A 13,896-nucleotide genomic window follows, 5' to 3' on the forward strand; every position below is an offset into this window, starting at 1 on the left:
AGATTACGACTCTGGACTTGGTCTTTGCTGTTGTGCGGAACATATTTTCTGTATGTGGAGTGTTCTACCTATGCTAAGGTGTGACTGAATGTTCAGTCACTGTGATTTCAAAATTAGGATTTCTGATGTCCAGCCTGGTTTTTTTATCTACATGTATGAATCTTGGTGGCCAAGCTGTTATTAAAATGGACGGTCTTTCTCTAAAGAGAAAGGGGGGATTGGAAGGGGGAGGTGGGAGAAGTAGAATTCTTATAGTAGTAGTTCTAGAATGTCATCTTAAGGACTGATGTGAATTTGGCTTACCTTCTCCATCAAAGTGAATTTCTAGCATGTGCTGAAGCACTTGATACATTATTAACATGTGTTTTAAGGAAAGACACTCGCTGAGGCATTTAGGGCACCAGCACTGTCTGAAGTGAGAATGAGGGGTGTGATGAATCCCCTGACTTGAGACAGGAAGATAACTAAGAACCCTGTGGGCCGCTCCAGATCACATGTATTGATTAGATGGGCCCAAAGCAGCGGGAAAACCCAATGCAAGTGACCTAGGATTGACCCGAGACAGAAGTCTTTCCCCTGCTGGAGCCCAGCTTACCTTATATCCTGATGATTTGATGTGCACGCCACGTTTGGTCAGCGTAGATTTCATTCGGATGAAAAACGAACGCTCAAGAGTGTTGTCAGTGGTTAGCAGACTGGGGCTGGTTGATTCCACTGAAGAATACAAAAATACATACACATGATTTAGATCTCTACACAGCCCCTCTCAGCTACTGCTCAGGTACGATCCTTGAGTTCACTAAAAATAAATGACTGATGGGTGCTAAGAGTGTAGTAATCAATTCACCTCATTTAGAAAATGTTTACTTTGCAGAAAATATAAAAGAAAAATTAATGTGTCTGAAGAAACTCCTTTCCAGTTTCTAGCAAGCGCTTTTCAGGCCTTTTAAGTTCCAGCAGCTCCCCAAGTGGGGTCTGATAGTAAGTAAGTAACTGTAGCACATCCTGAGGCTTGTCTGGGGCACATGGAGAGAACAGTCACAAAAAACATGGACCCCAGAGATTTACGGGATGAACCAAGACTCGGGCAGAGATGCTTCTGATGAGAGTAAGGATGACTTGCTTTTTGTTCTCCCTGCAAATACCTTCTTGGATCAGTTGCCTGCTGGGGAGTTCTGAGAACCATGGCACCATCAATATTGGGCAGCCATACCCTGGCCCGTGTTCTTGCCCTTCTGAGTCAGTTTCCTTCACTATGGGGAATAAGAGGCATGAAGTCTTCTCGATTGACTCGAGGTAGAGGGCTGAGAATGGGATGTACAGACAGAATCAAAAAGTACTTCCAGTATCAACCTTCTCTTCTTGTCACTAGTGGCAGCTCGTCCCCTGCCCTCATCAGACTAAAAAACAGCCTCTATGTTTTTACTTCTTTGCTTCCGATATGAGAAAACCATAGTTTAAGCAAGATAGTTACTCTTTCCCTTTACATGTATTTAGACTAAGCAGAATATGTTTTGACTTAAAATGGTACTTTGCAGCCTTGCTGATCTAAAACCACCTTTATGCAAACGGGCCAGAGGGCAACGTGAATCTATTTCCTTTAAAAATAAACTTCCAAGGTGTTTTATAAATTTATTTTCCTGAAAAGAAATTAATTTTGGGGTTTTAAAGCCTAATAATATTCTAATTTTACCCTTCTAAAATAGTAGTTTACAGTTTCTCTTACTCTAAAGTAAGTGAAAATACATGTCCAACAACAAAATTGAATTTCTTTTGAGCAGCCCTACAAGAGCACTAATTTTCCCTAGGATGAAGGTCAAGAAATATGTGTAAAGAGATTTAAGAATTAAGTAGGTGTGAAAATAGCTATTAAAGCACAGAGAAAAATAGGCAAAACAAGCTTTTCAGTTTTAAATTATGAAACATATCCCATACTTTTTTTTTTTTTTTTGCGGTACTCGGGCCTCTCACCGTTGTGGCCTCTCCCGCTGCGGAGCACAGGCTCCGGACGCGCAGGCTCAGCGGCCATGGCTCACGGGCCCAGCCGTTCCGCGGCACGTGGGATCCTCCCGCACCGGGGCACGAACCCGTGTCCCCTGCATCGGCAGGCGGACTCTCAACCACTGCGCCACCAGGGAAGCCCCTCCCATACATTTTTAAGGGAAAGAAATGTCTATTTTTTATATTAGACTCGATGCTCAGATGAAAGAAAAATACGATATACTATAATAACAGAAGCCTCGCTATTTGTGGTCTAAGGCTTTTCTTGTATCATTCTTGTCTTAATATGACTATATTTTCCTATATTTATAGCATTTCTCTTCTGGGGTGATGGAACCACTGACAAGTGTCCCTTCTTATGTGTCTCTCTTAAGATTTTCTTCTTTTTTTTGTCTTAGAGAGCACGGATCTGATGTCATTTTCAATGTACAGCTTTTTATCACTCGAGGGAAAAGCAGAGCCATGTTATATTTAGTACTTTCATTTCTTCTGATTAAATATGAATTACTATGAAATTTTTCTCATCATCTAACACGCTATAATACGCCAACAGCTTTTTAATACACTATATAAGCACAAACTTCTGCTCTAAGAGTTTAATTTGCCCCTCTAATCCAATCACATCAACCTTATTTCTCTTATCAGAGATTCCCATTTTGAATTAAATGAGCTCATTAGTTTTAATCAAAAGCAGAGAGATCAAAACTTAAACGTAAATGCTTTAGATCAGAACTGTCAGTCAGCCGTGCAGTTCTATTTTACTAAAACACAAGATCAGAGACCCTTAGAACCAATTTTTTCTCGTAAGGGATGCCAAGAGCTTGAAGATGCTATATCCCTTTTTTTTTTTTCCTTCCTCCCAAGGACAGATTATACATTTAAGGTTAGACTTAATTTATAGCACTTTTTCATCCTGGTGGAAGCAGAAAAGTATGCCAATCTACTAGTGTCCTTTTCACATTTATTGGCCCTGGTCCTCAGAGACTTGAACTAATGTGAAGCCATGAGAATCCACACCACAGACTTAGCCTCAACAGTTCAGCTCTGTTCAGCGAGACTGTGTTTGCAACAGCTGAGGAAAAATGCAACTTCCCAGAAAAGCGAACTATGTTTTATGGCTGAGGTCCAGGATACCCTGACCCAGGAAGGAAGGAACCATGTAACTGTGAATAATTCAGGCATCGTTAGAAATTGTTATTGTTTTTAGTATGTGGAACTGCACAGGTAAACACTTAGTGGGCACTTTAGAGACCCCAGCAAAGGTGCTTCCCGCTGGGTGACACAACGGGAGACACGAGCTTCCCATGAGCTGTGGAGCAGAATGCTGCGTACTGCTCTGGCTGGGCAGTGAATATAACGCCCCCATCCCCCTGCCCCATGTGTTAAATCTCCAGCATATACAGGAGCAGCGTTCATTAAACCCAGGACAACTGGTGTGAGACGAATGCTGAGGTTAGATTTTGCCCCAGTGGAGCTGAGATTGAAAATCTAAACTGGTCCTCAAGCTGTCTTTCAAGAGCATGGGGATTTGGGGGGTGGTCAGGGAGAAGAGAGGGCAACTTCGAAAAGAGTTTGATTTCTGATAAAGATTTCTGCTTTAATTCCACACGGCCTTCTAATTCTGAGGACAGGGACAGAAGTAACCTGCCACACTGGCCCTTTCAAAGGATACGTGACAAACTCATTCCCAGCACACACGTACACAGCCACGTTTGCTCAAGGGCTGGCAAATATGCTCTGGTTATCCCAGCTCTGACAGTGGTGTCTCTCACGCAGAGAGGCATATTATCTGCATGTGACAGGAGTAGCCACTTTAGAACAGAAGCTTTCTAAGTGTCTCAGGTGAGAAGCACGGATTGTGATGAAGGCTCTATTGGGAGAGAACCAAGGGAGCATGGCCTTGGTGACGTGCGACATGACTGTAGCACTGAATGGAGAAAGGGTGTGTGTGTGTGTGTGTGTGTTGGGCGGATATGAAGAGAGGACAAAATAGTGAGAAAAGTATCCTTAGGACTTCTGCTCTATTAAGACCGTGGAACCAATCTAGGTCAAAAAAGCGTATTGGAGTGCTTTCTAGATCTCACACGCTTTTCTGTCAGCTTTTTGAGACAGGCCATGATTGCTGCATAATCTCATAAGAAATTTGGGATTCAGAGAAGTTATGTCTGCTGCCAGAGACAAAGGAGAAATTGATGGGTGAAGCTGGATTAAGTGGTCAAAGCCCAGATATGGCCAGTTTTGACCTATGAATTATAAACAAGGAGCTGAAAAAGAAAACAAAAACAAGATCCACACAACTGAAAGCTAGATAAAGAAATAGACTCTCTTTTGGTGAATCTCAAGGGCCTCAACTTTTAAGTAAATCTAAATGATCTCAGCTCTTGAAATGTCAGTTTTTGCATATTTTGTGAAATTTACAGAACAATTCATAGCAAAAGTTGTAATAATTTTTATGTTGGCAAATTCCACCATAAGGTGAAAGTATATCTGCATTATTCCACCTCTGTTTATAATTTCCTAACTGGTACTGTAGTTGCTGCTTCCTTGTTATTATGAAGGGGCAGGAGGTGGTGATGAAGGTCGGTGGCTGAGAACCATCTAGTTCTCACTGGCCAAGCCAAGGGCCAGGTATATTCTGAGCACTTCTGGGATTCTCTCCAGGGTCCCTGCAAGTGGATGAGGCCAAAGCAGAAAGAGGGCCTTTCTTTTTAGCATACTCCAAATGTCTGTGGTGCAGCCCTAGTGTCAGAGCCTCCAACTGCCATCAGATCCTGATGGGGGTGGGGGAGAAAAGAAAAGTTTTGAGAAAAGTCAAAACTCCTCAAGTGTGAACACAGTATTTTTCCTTTTAAAGGAGACGTGGCATTGGGCTAAGTTATTAAGATATGAAGTGAAATATACTCTTCCACCATTTCATTGCCTAAATGAATCTTTCCTTTTTCAGAAATTCTGTGCAAAGTGCGAACAACCAAAATGACTTTCACAAGACAAGGGAAGAGATGTTGGTTCATTTTGCAGTTATCTTGGTAAAGCCAATCTGTTTCACTGGCGTATGCTGTTACCTTTGTTAGATACTGATGTACTTTAGAACTTGAGAATGAGTATATGTCAAGTATGTAACAAGTTCTTTCTTTTCTTACAAAAATTTTCCTGCACTTCCTTAGCCACTTGGAAGTTAGGTTTGATCATGTGGCTTTCTGTGGCCAGTGGAATGTGAGCAAAAGTCGTGTCACTTTCAGGTGGAATTCTCGAGAAAAGCAGGTCACGAGGCGCTACTTTCTCTTTCTCTCTGCTCTGGTGACTTCCAACATTTCAGATGGTGGCCGGTCCATCAGCCCAGGTCTTGGAATGAGGAAAATGTGGGACAGACTCTTTAGCCCACCCTCACAGAAATAATCTTTGTTCTAATTTGGGGATTGTTTTATTTACTGCCACATAACTTAGCCCAAGCTGACAGAGGAAAATACCAAATCTTTATTATTATATAAAAATATATGTTGTCCAAGTCTCCCAGATAGTCAGTGGCAGAGCACACCGCCATGATCTGTTTGACTCCAAAGTTCATGATATGTCCAATATTCCAGTTCTTACATTTATTTATATTCTCATTTTATCTCTTATGCTGGGGCAGCAGGGTGGAGACAGGTCTAACTTTGATTCCCTATAGCACATAGCATGGTTCCTTAAACCCACAGCAAAGATTTACATGTATATACATATACGTGTGTGTGTGTATATATGTATATATATAAATAAATATATATAAAATATATGTGTATATATACATACATGTATTATTTATATATATTTAATATATTCAATAACTAATATTCATTAAACATTGACATCAATGTAATAAGATCTCCCCAACTTAGTTTCCCCATAGTAGGCCAATGGGAAAAATAAATCTTTTCTCACGGAAATTGTCCCAGTGGATTTTATGTTTATCCAGGATGACAGCTGTGGTTATCTAAAAATGCCACAAATTCTTCAATACTCCTCCTCCCACAAGGTGTAGCCTACTTCCTTTCCCCTTGAGTGTGGGCTAGACTTGGTGACTTACTTCTAATAAATAGCGTGTGGCAGAGTTGGCGGTGTATGACTTGGTCATAACAGGCAGCGTGGCTTCCTTGTTGCTGTCTCCCGGGTCATTCACTCTGATGGGAACCAGCTGCCGTATTGTAAGGACACTTGAGCAGCCCTGTGGGGAGGCTAATGTAGTGAGGCACTGAGGCTTCCTACTCTCAGTCACGTGAGTGAGCTTAGATGTGGACCCTCCTGCCCCAATCAAGCGTTCAGATGACTCTGCTCTGACTGACATCTCTATGGCAACCTCATGAGAGATCCTAAGCTACAGCTAACTGACAAGCTGCTCCTGGATTCCTGACCTCTAGAATGGGATATCTTTGCTTTTTAAAAATCTATCAGTATTGAGGGTAATTTGTTATGCAAAGATAGATAATATAACACCCACGTGGAACCTCTTTTTGGACAAATCATAGCCTTGTTTTGATATGTGACAACCGTGTACATGGGTAAAACTCATGTGATTTTGAGAAGGAATGCCTTGCCCAGAGTGTCAGTACCTGGTGAATTCACATATGTAAGGAAAACTACCTGCAGTGCTGATTTTCTAAGCGGGGTCTGTGTTTTCAATGCTCAACTGATTTTTTAAAATGTGCAGTTTGCAAAAGGTGCTGTCAACAGCGTCATCTGCAAGACTGTGACACCTTGAAAGGCAGGCTTGACGTCTTGCTTGTCTTTTTTGTATCTATTCCCTGCTCTTCTCCAGCCCCCACGCATCCCCCTCAAGTGCCTAGGATTACGTTTTACATAAGTAGGCACTCAGTTTGCATGTTGGATTCAGTAATATTCGGATGCATTCTTTTAAGAAGAATTATTCATTTTACCCCTGCCCATTCTCTCACACCAAACCTCTTGTCCCAAGAAGTTTTTTTTTCTTTTTTGGAGGAGAAGGAATCATTATGTCCTCTTCTTGTGTTCATTTCTAAGGAAGCATTTTTTGCTAAGTGTTATTTTGAGAGCCATGGACTAGTGGGTGTGGTCGTTAAAAGAGGATTGGCCTGCTTTCGCCCAGAATTAGAGAATACTTTGCTCTCTGTCTTTTGCGAGTTGGTTTCCATCCCACTGGGCTGTCCTCTACCATCCTCAACCATGTGCCAGGGTGACTTTGAAGGGGGTGATGGGCCTTAGTAGGCTACACTGAGATCCTCGGCCACTGGCGGGGAGGCAGTGCCCAGCATTTTCTGTGGACCCAAGTTGTACCACCTTTTGGATGTCAGGCCAATGCAGTTGCAGCCGCTACCCTCTGGCTCGGCAATCAGCCTCTCTCAGCGTCAGTGCTTGCTCTGGAGTTTGACGGAAAAGCCAAATTTATTGAAGTCTCATTAGGGCTGATTCCTGCTCCCACTGAGTTGTGTCTTCAGCTTTGTTTAGAAACTTGTGAATCATTAACTGAAACTCCAGAGCATAGCTGTGAAAATAATTGTGGTTCAATAATGATGTAATAAACTTCTCTCAGTATAACATTAAAAATAATCCACCGAAAAAAGAGGCAAAAATAATCATCTGCCATCCCATGCCACCTGTCAGCACAAGCTCCCCGGCAACGCCTCGGATGAGAATTGCAACGCATAAGGTTGGGGTTGCTACTTGGGGGGCTGTCCCCTGAGGGAGAGGAGCGTGTTCAGCTGCCGCCTGCTGCTCCACAGTTGGTGTTTGGATGATACCACTCTGGGGGAAATACACACAGTGTCAGAGCCAAGCTGCTACCAGTGGGTGTTTCTATACACAACTGCTAAGCTTCAGGAAAGTTCAAGGGGAAAGACTGGGTATTGGAAAGATAGACTTTGAGAGTCTATGAGATGCCACATGACCCGTTCTGCAGCAGGCTGTGTACTCCAAAGAACATGCCATCTGAATACTGCAACGGTTTTAAATCTTACTGGAGACTCCCTATAAATGTTGCCACTTGAGGGATCTATTCTGGGAGAAAAATATAGCATGTCCTCCCGGGATGCTGCTTGGATTCCATTACCAATATTGCTTGTGGGATCGAGTGTGGCAGTGCTTTTATCATGACTATAAAGTGGTTACGAGCCAATTCCTCATATAAAACATACTCAATAACATTGAGGCTTTTTTGCCTTTTCTGTTTCCTTCTTTTATTTCCTTCCTTCCTTTCCTTTCTTTCTTTCTTTTTTTAACGACAAACACGATGTCAGACAAAGGGCATCAGGACTTAGTCTTTGTAGTACAAAACAAAATAACAATACATAAACACCTTCGTGAAGGCAGCTTGAAACCCCATGTTTTCTATTAAAAAGTCATGTTCAATCTTCACTGTTGATGGAACCGAATAGCTAACACAGAGAACATTGTATATCAGAAAGGTCAATAGTTATTATGAGCTACAAATATATTTTTTTCCATCCTTCAGGCTGTTTAGCGCATATCACAGCATGAGCAGCTGTCTTCTTTAATGCTTTTAAAATTAGAATCCCAAAGAGGAAGAAAAAATTATGGTTGCAATGATTGCTCTTTGCTTTTGTAAGTTTACTTTAATATACTATTTTATATACATGAATCTTCGGTGCAGCCTATCCATGGGGCAGTAACTGGTTGCCGGTATCGAGTTGAACTGCCACGTTTATTTTCTTAGCATTCTGGCCAAATCTCCATCTCAGGCACAGATGTTGTCGACATACCATATTTTCAAAAGGAGTCATATAGAGGAGTCTGGTTACAGAGGCACTTGCAGACACACACATATGCATTCTGCCTTTCCATTGCTTAAAAGGTCTGTGACTAACTACAACAGTGCCATGTGATGAGAAACAGTTATGCAGCACTGGGTGAAAAGTCAGGCAGTGATTCAAACCATTGATACACAAAGTATCGCTCTCCACCTGCAAAGTGCAGATGTGTGGCCTGAGAGGGCACCTTTTAGGTTGTTGAAGGTTGATCTTCTGCCTGTGTCTGGAACTCCCGGTCCTTACTCGGCACATAGCCCCTAAAGACGAGTATTTCACGCAGCACATGTAAGCATATACTGGACGTTATAGCTCGCTCAGTCTTTGTTCAGTTATTTACATTAAATACGTAGTGAGTATCTATAATGAGCTGGGACTGTTTATAACAGTGCTTACATTTGGGAGGAGGGGAAAATATATAACCGTTTCTGGAAGTGCTTAATGCTCGAAAGAAGAGCGATGCAGGGTAAGGGGCTAGCGAGCGATGAGGGCCACATTTTTGTTGTGTGGTCACAGAACACTAAGTCATGTGGATGTCGGGGTGAAGATGCCACAGCTCCGGGCTCATGATTCGAGTTGCAGCTTCATCGCTCTGTGCTGGTAAATAGCTTTACGGAAAACTATTATTTGCATAGATATGTGCCAGTGACGATGAAATTCTAGAACTGTTACCCTTTGGACTTTTGTCCAAAATTAAAATAAGTGATATACTAAAGGTGAATAATTTAACGTGTAGGAAACTAAGGGAGGGGTCACTAAGAATTTTCCAGAGTGTCCTGTGCCTCCCAGATGAACCTATTGGCATTGTCATTTATTTGAGGATCTCCAGAGAGAGCAGCTTCAGTAGAAAAGTGGGATAAAGATTGACTAAATAAGTGATTACTTCTCTTTGGTGAATTTGGTGATGAAAATAAAGAGAGCTGAGTATGTTTATTGATTGAGAGGACTGAGTTTAAATTTGTCTGTATTAGAAATGCTAATTGAAGAATTTAAATCCTAAGGGCTATTTCGTTAGTAACACAGAAAAAGAGGTGAGCCTCTGAAATGGGGGGAAGAAAAAAAAGGATGTGAGCAAAAAAAGGGAGAGGGGGAGTGTGATGGGAACCGCGCTGAACAACTTAATCTCAATAGAGTAAAGGTCGTTTGCTGAGATAAAGGAAGTAGGAGAAGGAGGGGATTTTGAGAGTAAAGAAAAAAGCTGTGGAGCAGCTCATGTGGGCGAAGCAAGGAGGATCAATAGAAAATAAGCAATAAGATTACACAGTGGTTAGAAGTTGCATGACTTAACTGTAAGCGCACTGATTTTCTAGGGTACCCTAATAATAATGGCTTTGTGGTTTTTCAAGGCATTGCTCAGGATAGTGGGTTTTTCCCAGGGATGGGAGCGGGCTCAATGGTAATGAAAGAAAGACAATAGAGTGAGGGACTCCAAAGGGTTAAGAGACAAGCAAGTGAGGATGGATAGAGTGATGAGCTGGGGAACAGGAAAGAATGACAGGGGTAGTGGTGGGGTAGAGGTGGTGACGTGGGTGAGACAGCCGGTAAGGGGGGGCTTTCTTCCCAGAATGATTTGTGAGAATGCTATTTGTTGCTTTTAAACAAGTTCATCTTTTTTTTTTTTTTTTTTTTGCGGTACGTGGGCCTCTCACTGTTGTGGCCTCTCCCATTGCGGAGCACAGGCTCCGGACGTGCAGGCCCAGCAGCCATGGCTCACGGGCCCAGCCGCTCCGCGGCATGTGGGATCTTCCCGGACCGGGGCACGAACCCGTGTCCCCTGCATCGGCAGGTGGACTCTCAACCACTGCGCCACCAGGGGAGCCCAAGTTCATCTTTTTGATCTATATATATTTTCTACATTCATAGAAAAATCGGAAGATATGCAAAAGTATAAATAAGAAAAAAAACAACAACCCAGTAACCTTATCCCCAGCTACAGTCACTATTAACACTAATATGTTTTGTTGCTGCCTTATTTACTATTTATTTATATATTTATTTCAAAAGTGGGATCACACCCATATCTCCTACATTTTTTAATGTTAAAAAAAAGTCACAGCTCACTAGGGGATAATAGCTGGGCTTTGATTAGACACTGTTTGGGGAATAAAAGGACGTTGGGGCTCTAGCGGCCTTGGTCGCAAGGCAACTTTAAAAATAAGAAATGATAGTATCTGCACGTGCCTACATCAGTGCATCACTTTCAAATACACTATTTTTCCTGGCTCTGTAATGTTCCATTACATGGTGATGAATTTCTTTGAAATTAATCTTCCTTCAACTTTCTTATCACGTCTTTGGGTGGATTTCTAGAAAGAGTATTACTGGGTCAAAGAGGATAAGCTTTTTTGTTTAAAGCTAATATGTACAATTTGTTTTCCAGAAAAGTTGTGCTGTGTTATCAGTTTATATGTTTCTCAGCAGTGTTTGATGTCCATATTAAGTGCCATCTTAATATATTTCTTGTTTGCTAAAAATATTAAATTAGCAGAAGATACAGAGAAGATACCCTGAAAAGCAATATGTAGAAACATCTCACGTGCTTAATTTGCATTTTTCTTTCTAATGATGTTGAATAATGTTTTAATACATACTTACTGGCTACTTGAATTTTTTTCAGTGACTCATTTATGTCCTCTATTTTCCAATTGAGTTTTACTCTCTTTTCTTATCAATTTGAATGAGATACTTAGATATATGTATTAAGGATATTATCTTTGCCATATTTCTTGCAAACATTTCCCCATTTTTTTGCCTTTTACTTCTGTTTAGGATGTTCACTGATAAACATATGTTTTTAAATTTTATATAGAGAAATCTATACATTTTTCCCTTTGTAACTTTTTTTTTGTCGCTCTCATACCTTAGAAAGGTTTTCTCTATTTTTTTCTAACAGGTAGTTGGCATTTTAAAAATGAAGCATGGTTAAAGGTCAAGGAATGGCTGTGCCAATGGATGACTATAGGTAAGTCAAGAAATGAGTTTGTTGAGCTTTGGCAGTCGAGGAAATCTGTGTGGAATCGGGACCCATCCTGGATACTCTGACTCTGGCGTCTGTTGCCGTCCGGTGGAGACGGCTGCGCAGACCTTATAGCACCAGCCTTCGCCATTGAGGAAGGTTCACGAAAGGTGTGGGTGTTGACAGACAGCGGCATTGAGAACAGGTAAGGAATGCTATTTTGTTCTTTTTTAAGAGGAAGTTTTTATATGCTGAGGTTGGGGGAAATGTTGCGGAAGCGGCAGTGGGAGCGCCGGGTGATAACCACTGCTCTTTCATGCTGGGAGAGTCAGAAGCGTAGGAATGAATCATGGCCTCTGTTAAGAGCAAGTTTCTAGAGTATTGGGCTCTAAGGGAAAAGGGCTTCAATAAAGGTGAAGAAGCAGAGGTGGGGCTTGTGGAAAAGCTGGTGGCAATAGCAGAGCTTACTCCTAATGACGGTTCCCAGATGAACACACAGGACACCTTGTTAAATTTGAATTTCAGATAAACGATGACTGCTTTTTTTAGTATGACCCAAATATTGCATGTACGTTTCAAATTTAACTGGGAAGGCTGTAGTTTTACCTGTTAACCCTGGAACCCCTGCTCATGGAAGAATGAGGACTCTATGTGGCTCCGAGGAAGGGTTTCGTGTGAGAGAGTCACGTGGTTAGCAAGAAGGAAGAATGGAGGAGTTTAGGAGACTGGCCGGGGATACATCTGTTTGACACAGAAAAGGTTCTGAATGGCTGGAACTTTCTCACTGGAGAGTGTTAGAGAGCCGGGCAATAATTGAAAATTCAAGTGAACGTTGGTGTGATGAAGTGGCTTTTTCAAATTTGCCTTCTTGGATATGGGGTCCAGCACGGCGGCCAGTTTTTATTTTCCTGTGTGAACGTGTGTGTTCTGGGTGGAGAGGAGAGCCTGGGTTGGCAGGTCTCCACAAATGTCTCCTGAGTCAGTATCTTCTGCTAATTTATTATTTTTTATCATACAGGAGGAATTTGACTAGGCAGCTAAAATTTGTTGGTTTTATTATGGCTCTATTCCAACACATCTTGAAGTGGTTATTTTTCAAAGTGTTTTCAGTTCGAAGTACTATATTAAATCCATCATCAATAAAGAACTGAGGTTTATTTATTGGAGAATATTCTTAGTAACATTATTTATACTTTGTAATAATTTAGAGGAGCCAGAAATGGGAGATAACCCCATAATTATCTATATCTGTTATTTTGCTAATGAATATCTATTTTTGACACCTTTAATTAAGCAAATTTTCCTTTATCTTATGATCCCAGTGAGTTTCAATGACCACTGTCCTATCTCAGCACCTAAACAAAGTCTTCTTACCCCCTGGCAGAAGTAGCCCTGCTTTGCTGCAAAGAAGACAGGACTCCATCCTTAGGATCTTGGTCAGCTGATATACGTGTAGGCATCACAATACACGTGTAGGCATCATTTCCGTATCTGAAGTTGAGGTTACGTCATTTGTATACTGTCTTCAAGGCTATGCATAGTCTTCCCAAGTGGGGGGGATAAAAAAGCAGTCATTTTTTTAATGATTCTATTTATATCGTTCGCAAGTAGCTTTGCTGTTCCCTTTTTCCTTCAATTTAAAAACATAAAGGCTATTTATTGCTACCGGTGATGGTGAAAATGGGGTAGAAGCAGCCTTTTCTCACACTGGGTGCAAAGCAAGTGTGTTGATACTATTATAATTACTGCCCCCTTTCCTGCTTCGCATATAACGCTCTAATGAGGTACTTGATATTTTTAACATCAACACTTTAGCGTTATATCAGGATGGCATCTGGGACTAAACTGTATATTCTGTAATGCCAAATGATTATTTTAAAGACTGGCACCGCACATTTCCTGTTGCCTGGTAGCTGAACGCTCCCACCACATTCGTCATAATTGTTTTGTGGTTAATCCTCTCCAGAGCAGGGACACCAGGTATTTATGGTCGCCCTTGCTCTAGGTCTTCAGTTGTTTGACCTTACGTGTGAATGAATCCATCTATAACAGTAGGCTGTTGTTTGCCCACTTCTCCATTTTATTATTGCGTTTATTTCTAACAAACTCCGTTTGCATGTCATTAGTAAAGTTCTCAGTATTTTTTAATAGCTTGAGAAGCTGCAT

At 41.5% G+C, this 13,896-nt stretch overlaps 1 protein-coding gene and 1 long non-coding RNA gene across 3 annotated transcripts in view; one reads left to right on the forward strand and one right to left on the reverse strand.

Annotated features, from left to right (window-relative positions):
• The window catches only part of LOC141277986 (uncharacterized), a 255,725-nt gene that overhangs the window by 141,949 nt on the left and 99,880 nt on the right, over positions 1-13,896 (forward strand). The window contains exon 3 of the long non-coding RNA XR_012330003.1: positions 11,668-11,935. This is a non-coding gene — a long non-coding RNA (uncharacterized lncRNA). The remainder of the gene's footprint in view (positions 1-11,667; positions 11,936-13,896) is intronic.
• Positions 1-13,896, reverse strand: part of NPAS3 (neuronal PAS domain protein 3) — an 870,093-nt gene that overhangs the window by 65,913 nt on the left and 790,284 nt on the right. For both annotated transcript variants that reach the window (XM_073800563.1, XM_073800562.1), the window contains one exon: positions 596-714. In XM_073800563.1, coding sequence (XP_073656664.1) covers positions 596-714 — 119 coding nt within the window. The remainder of the gene's footprint in view (positions 1-595; positions 715-13,896) is intronic.

Source organism: Tursiops truncatus, chromosome 2 (assembly GCF_011762595.2).
Source record: "Tursiops truncatus isolate mTurTru1 chromosome 2, mTurTru1.mat.Y, whole genome shotgun sequence".
In the NCBI taxonomy this organism is placed as follows: domain Eukaryota; kingdom Metazoa; phylum Chordata; class Mammalia; order Artiodactyla; family Delphinidae; genus Tursiops; species Tursiops truncatus.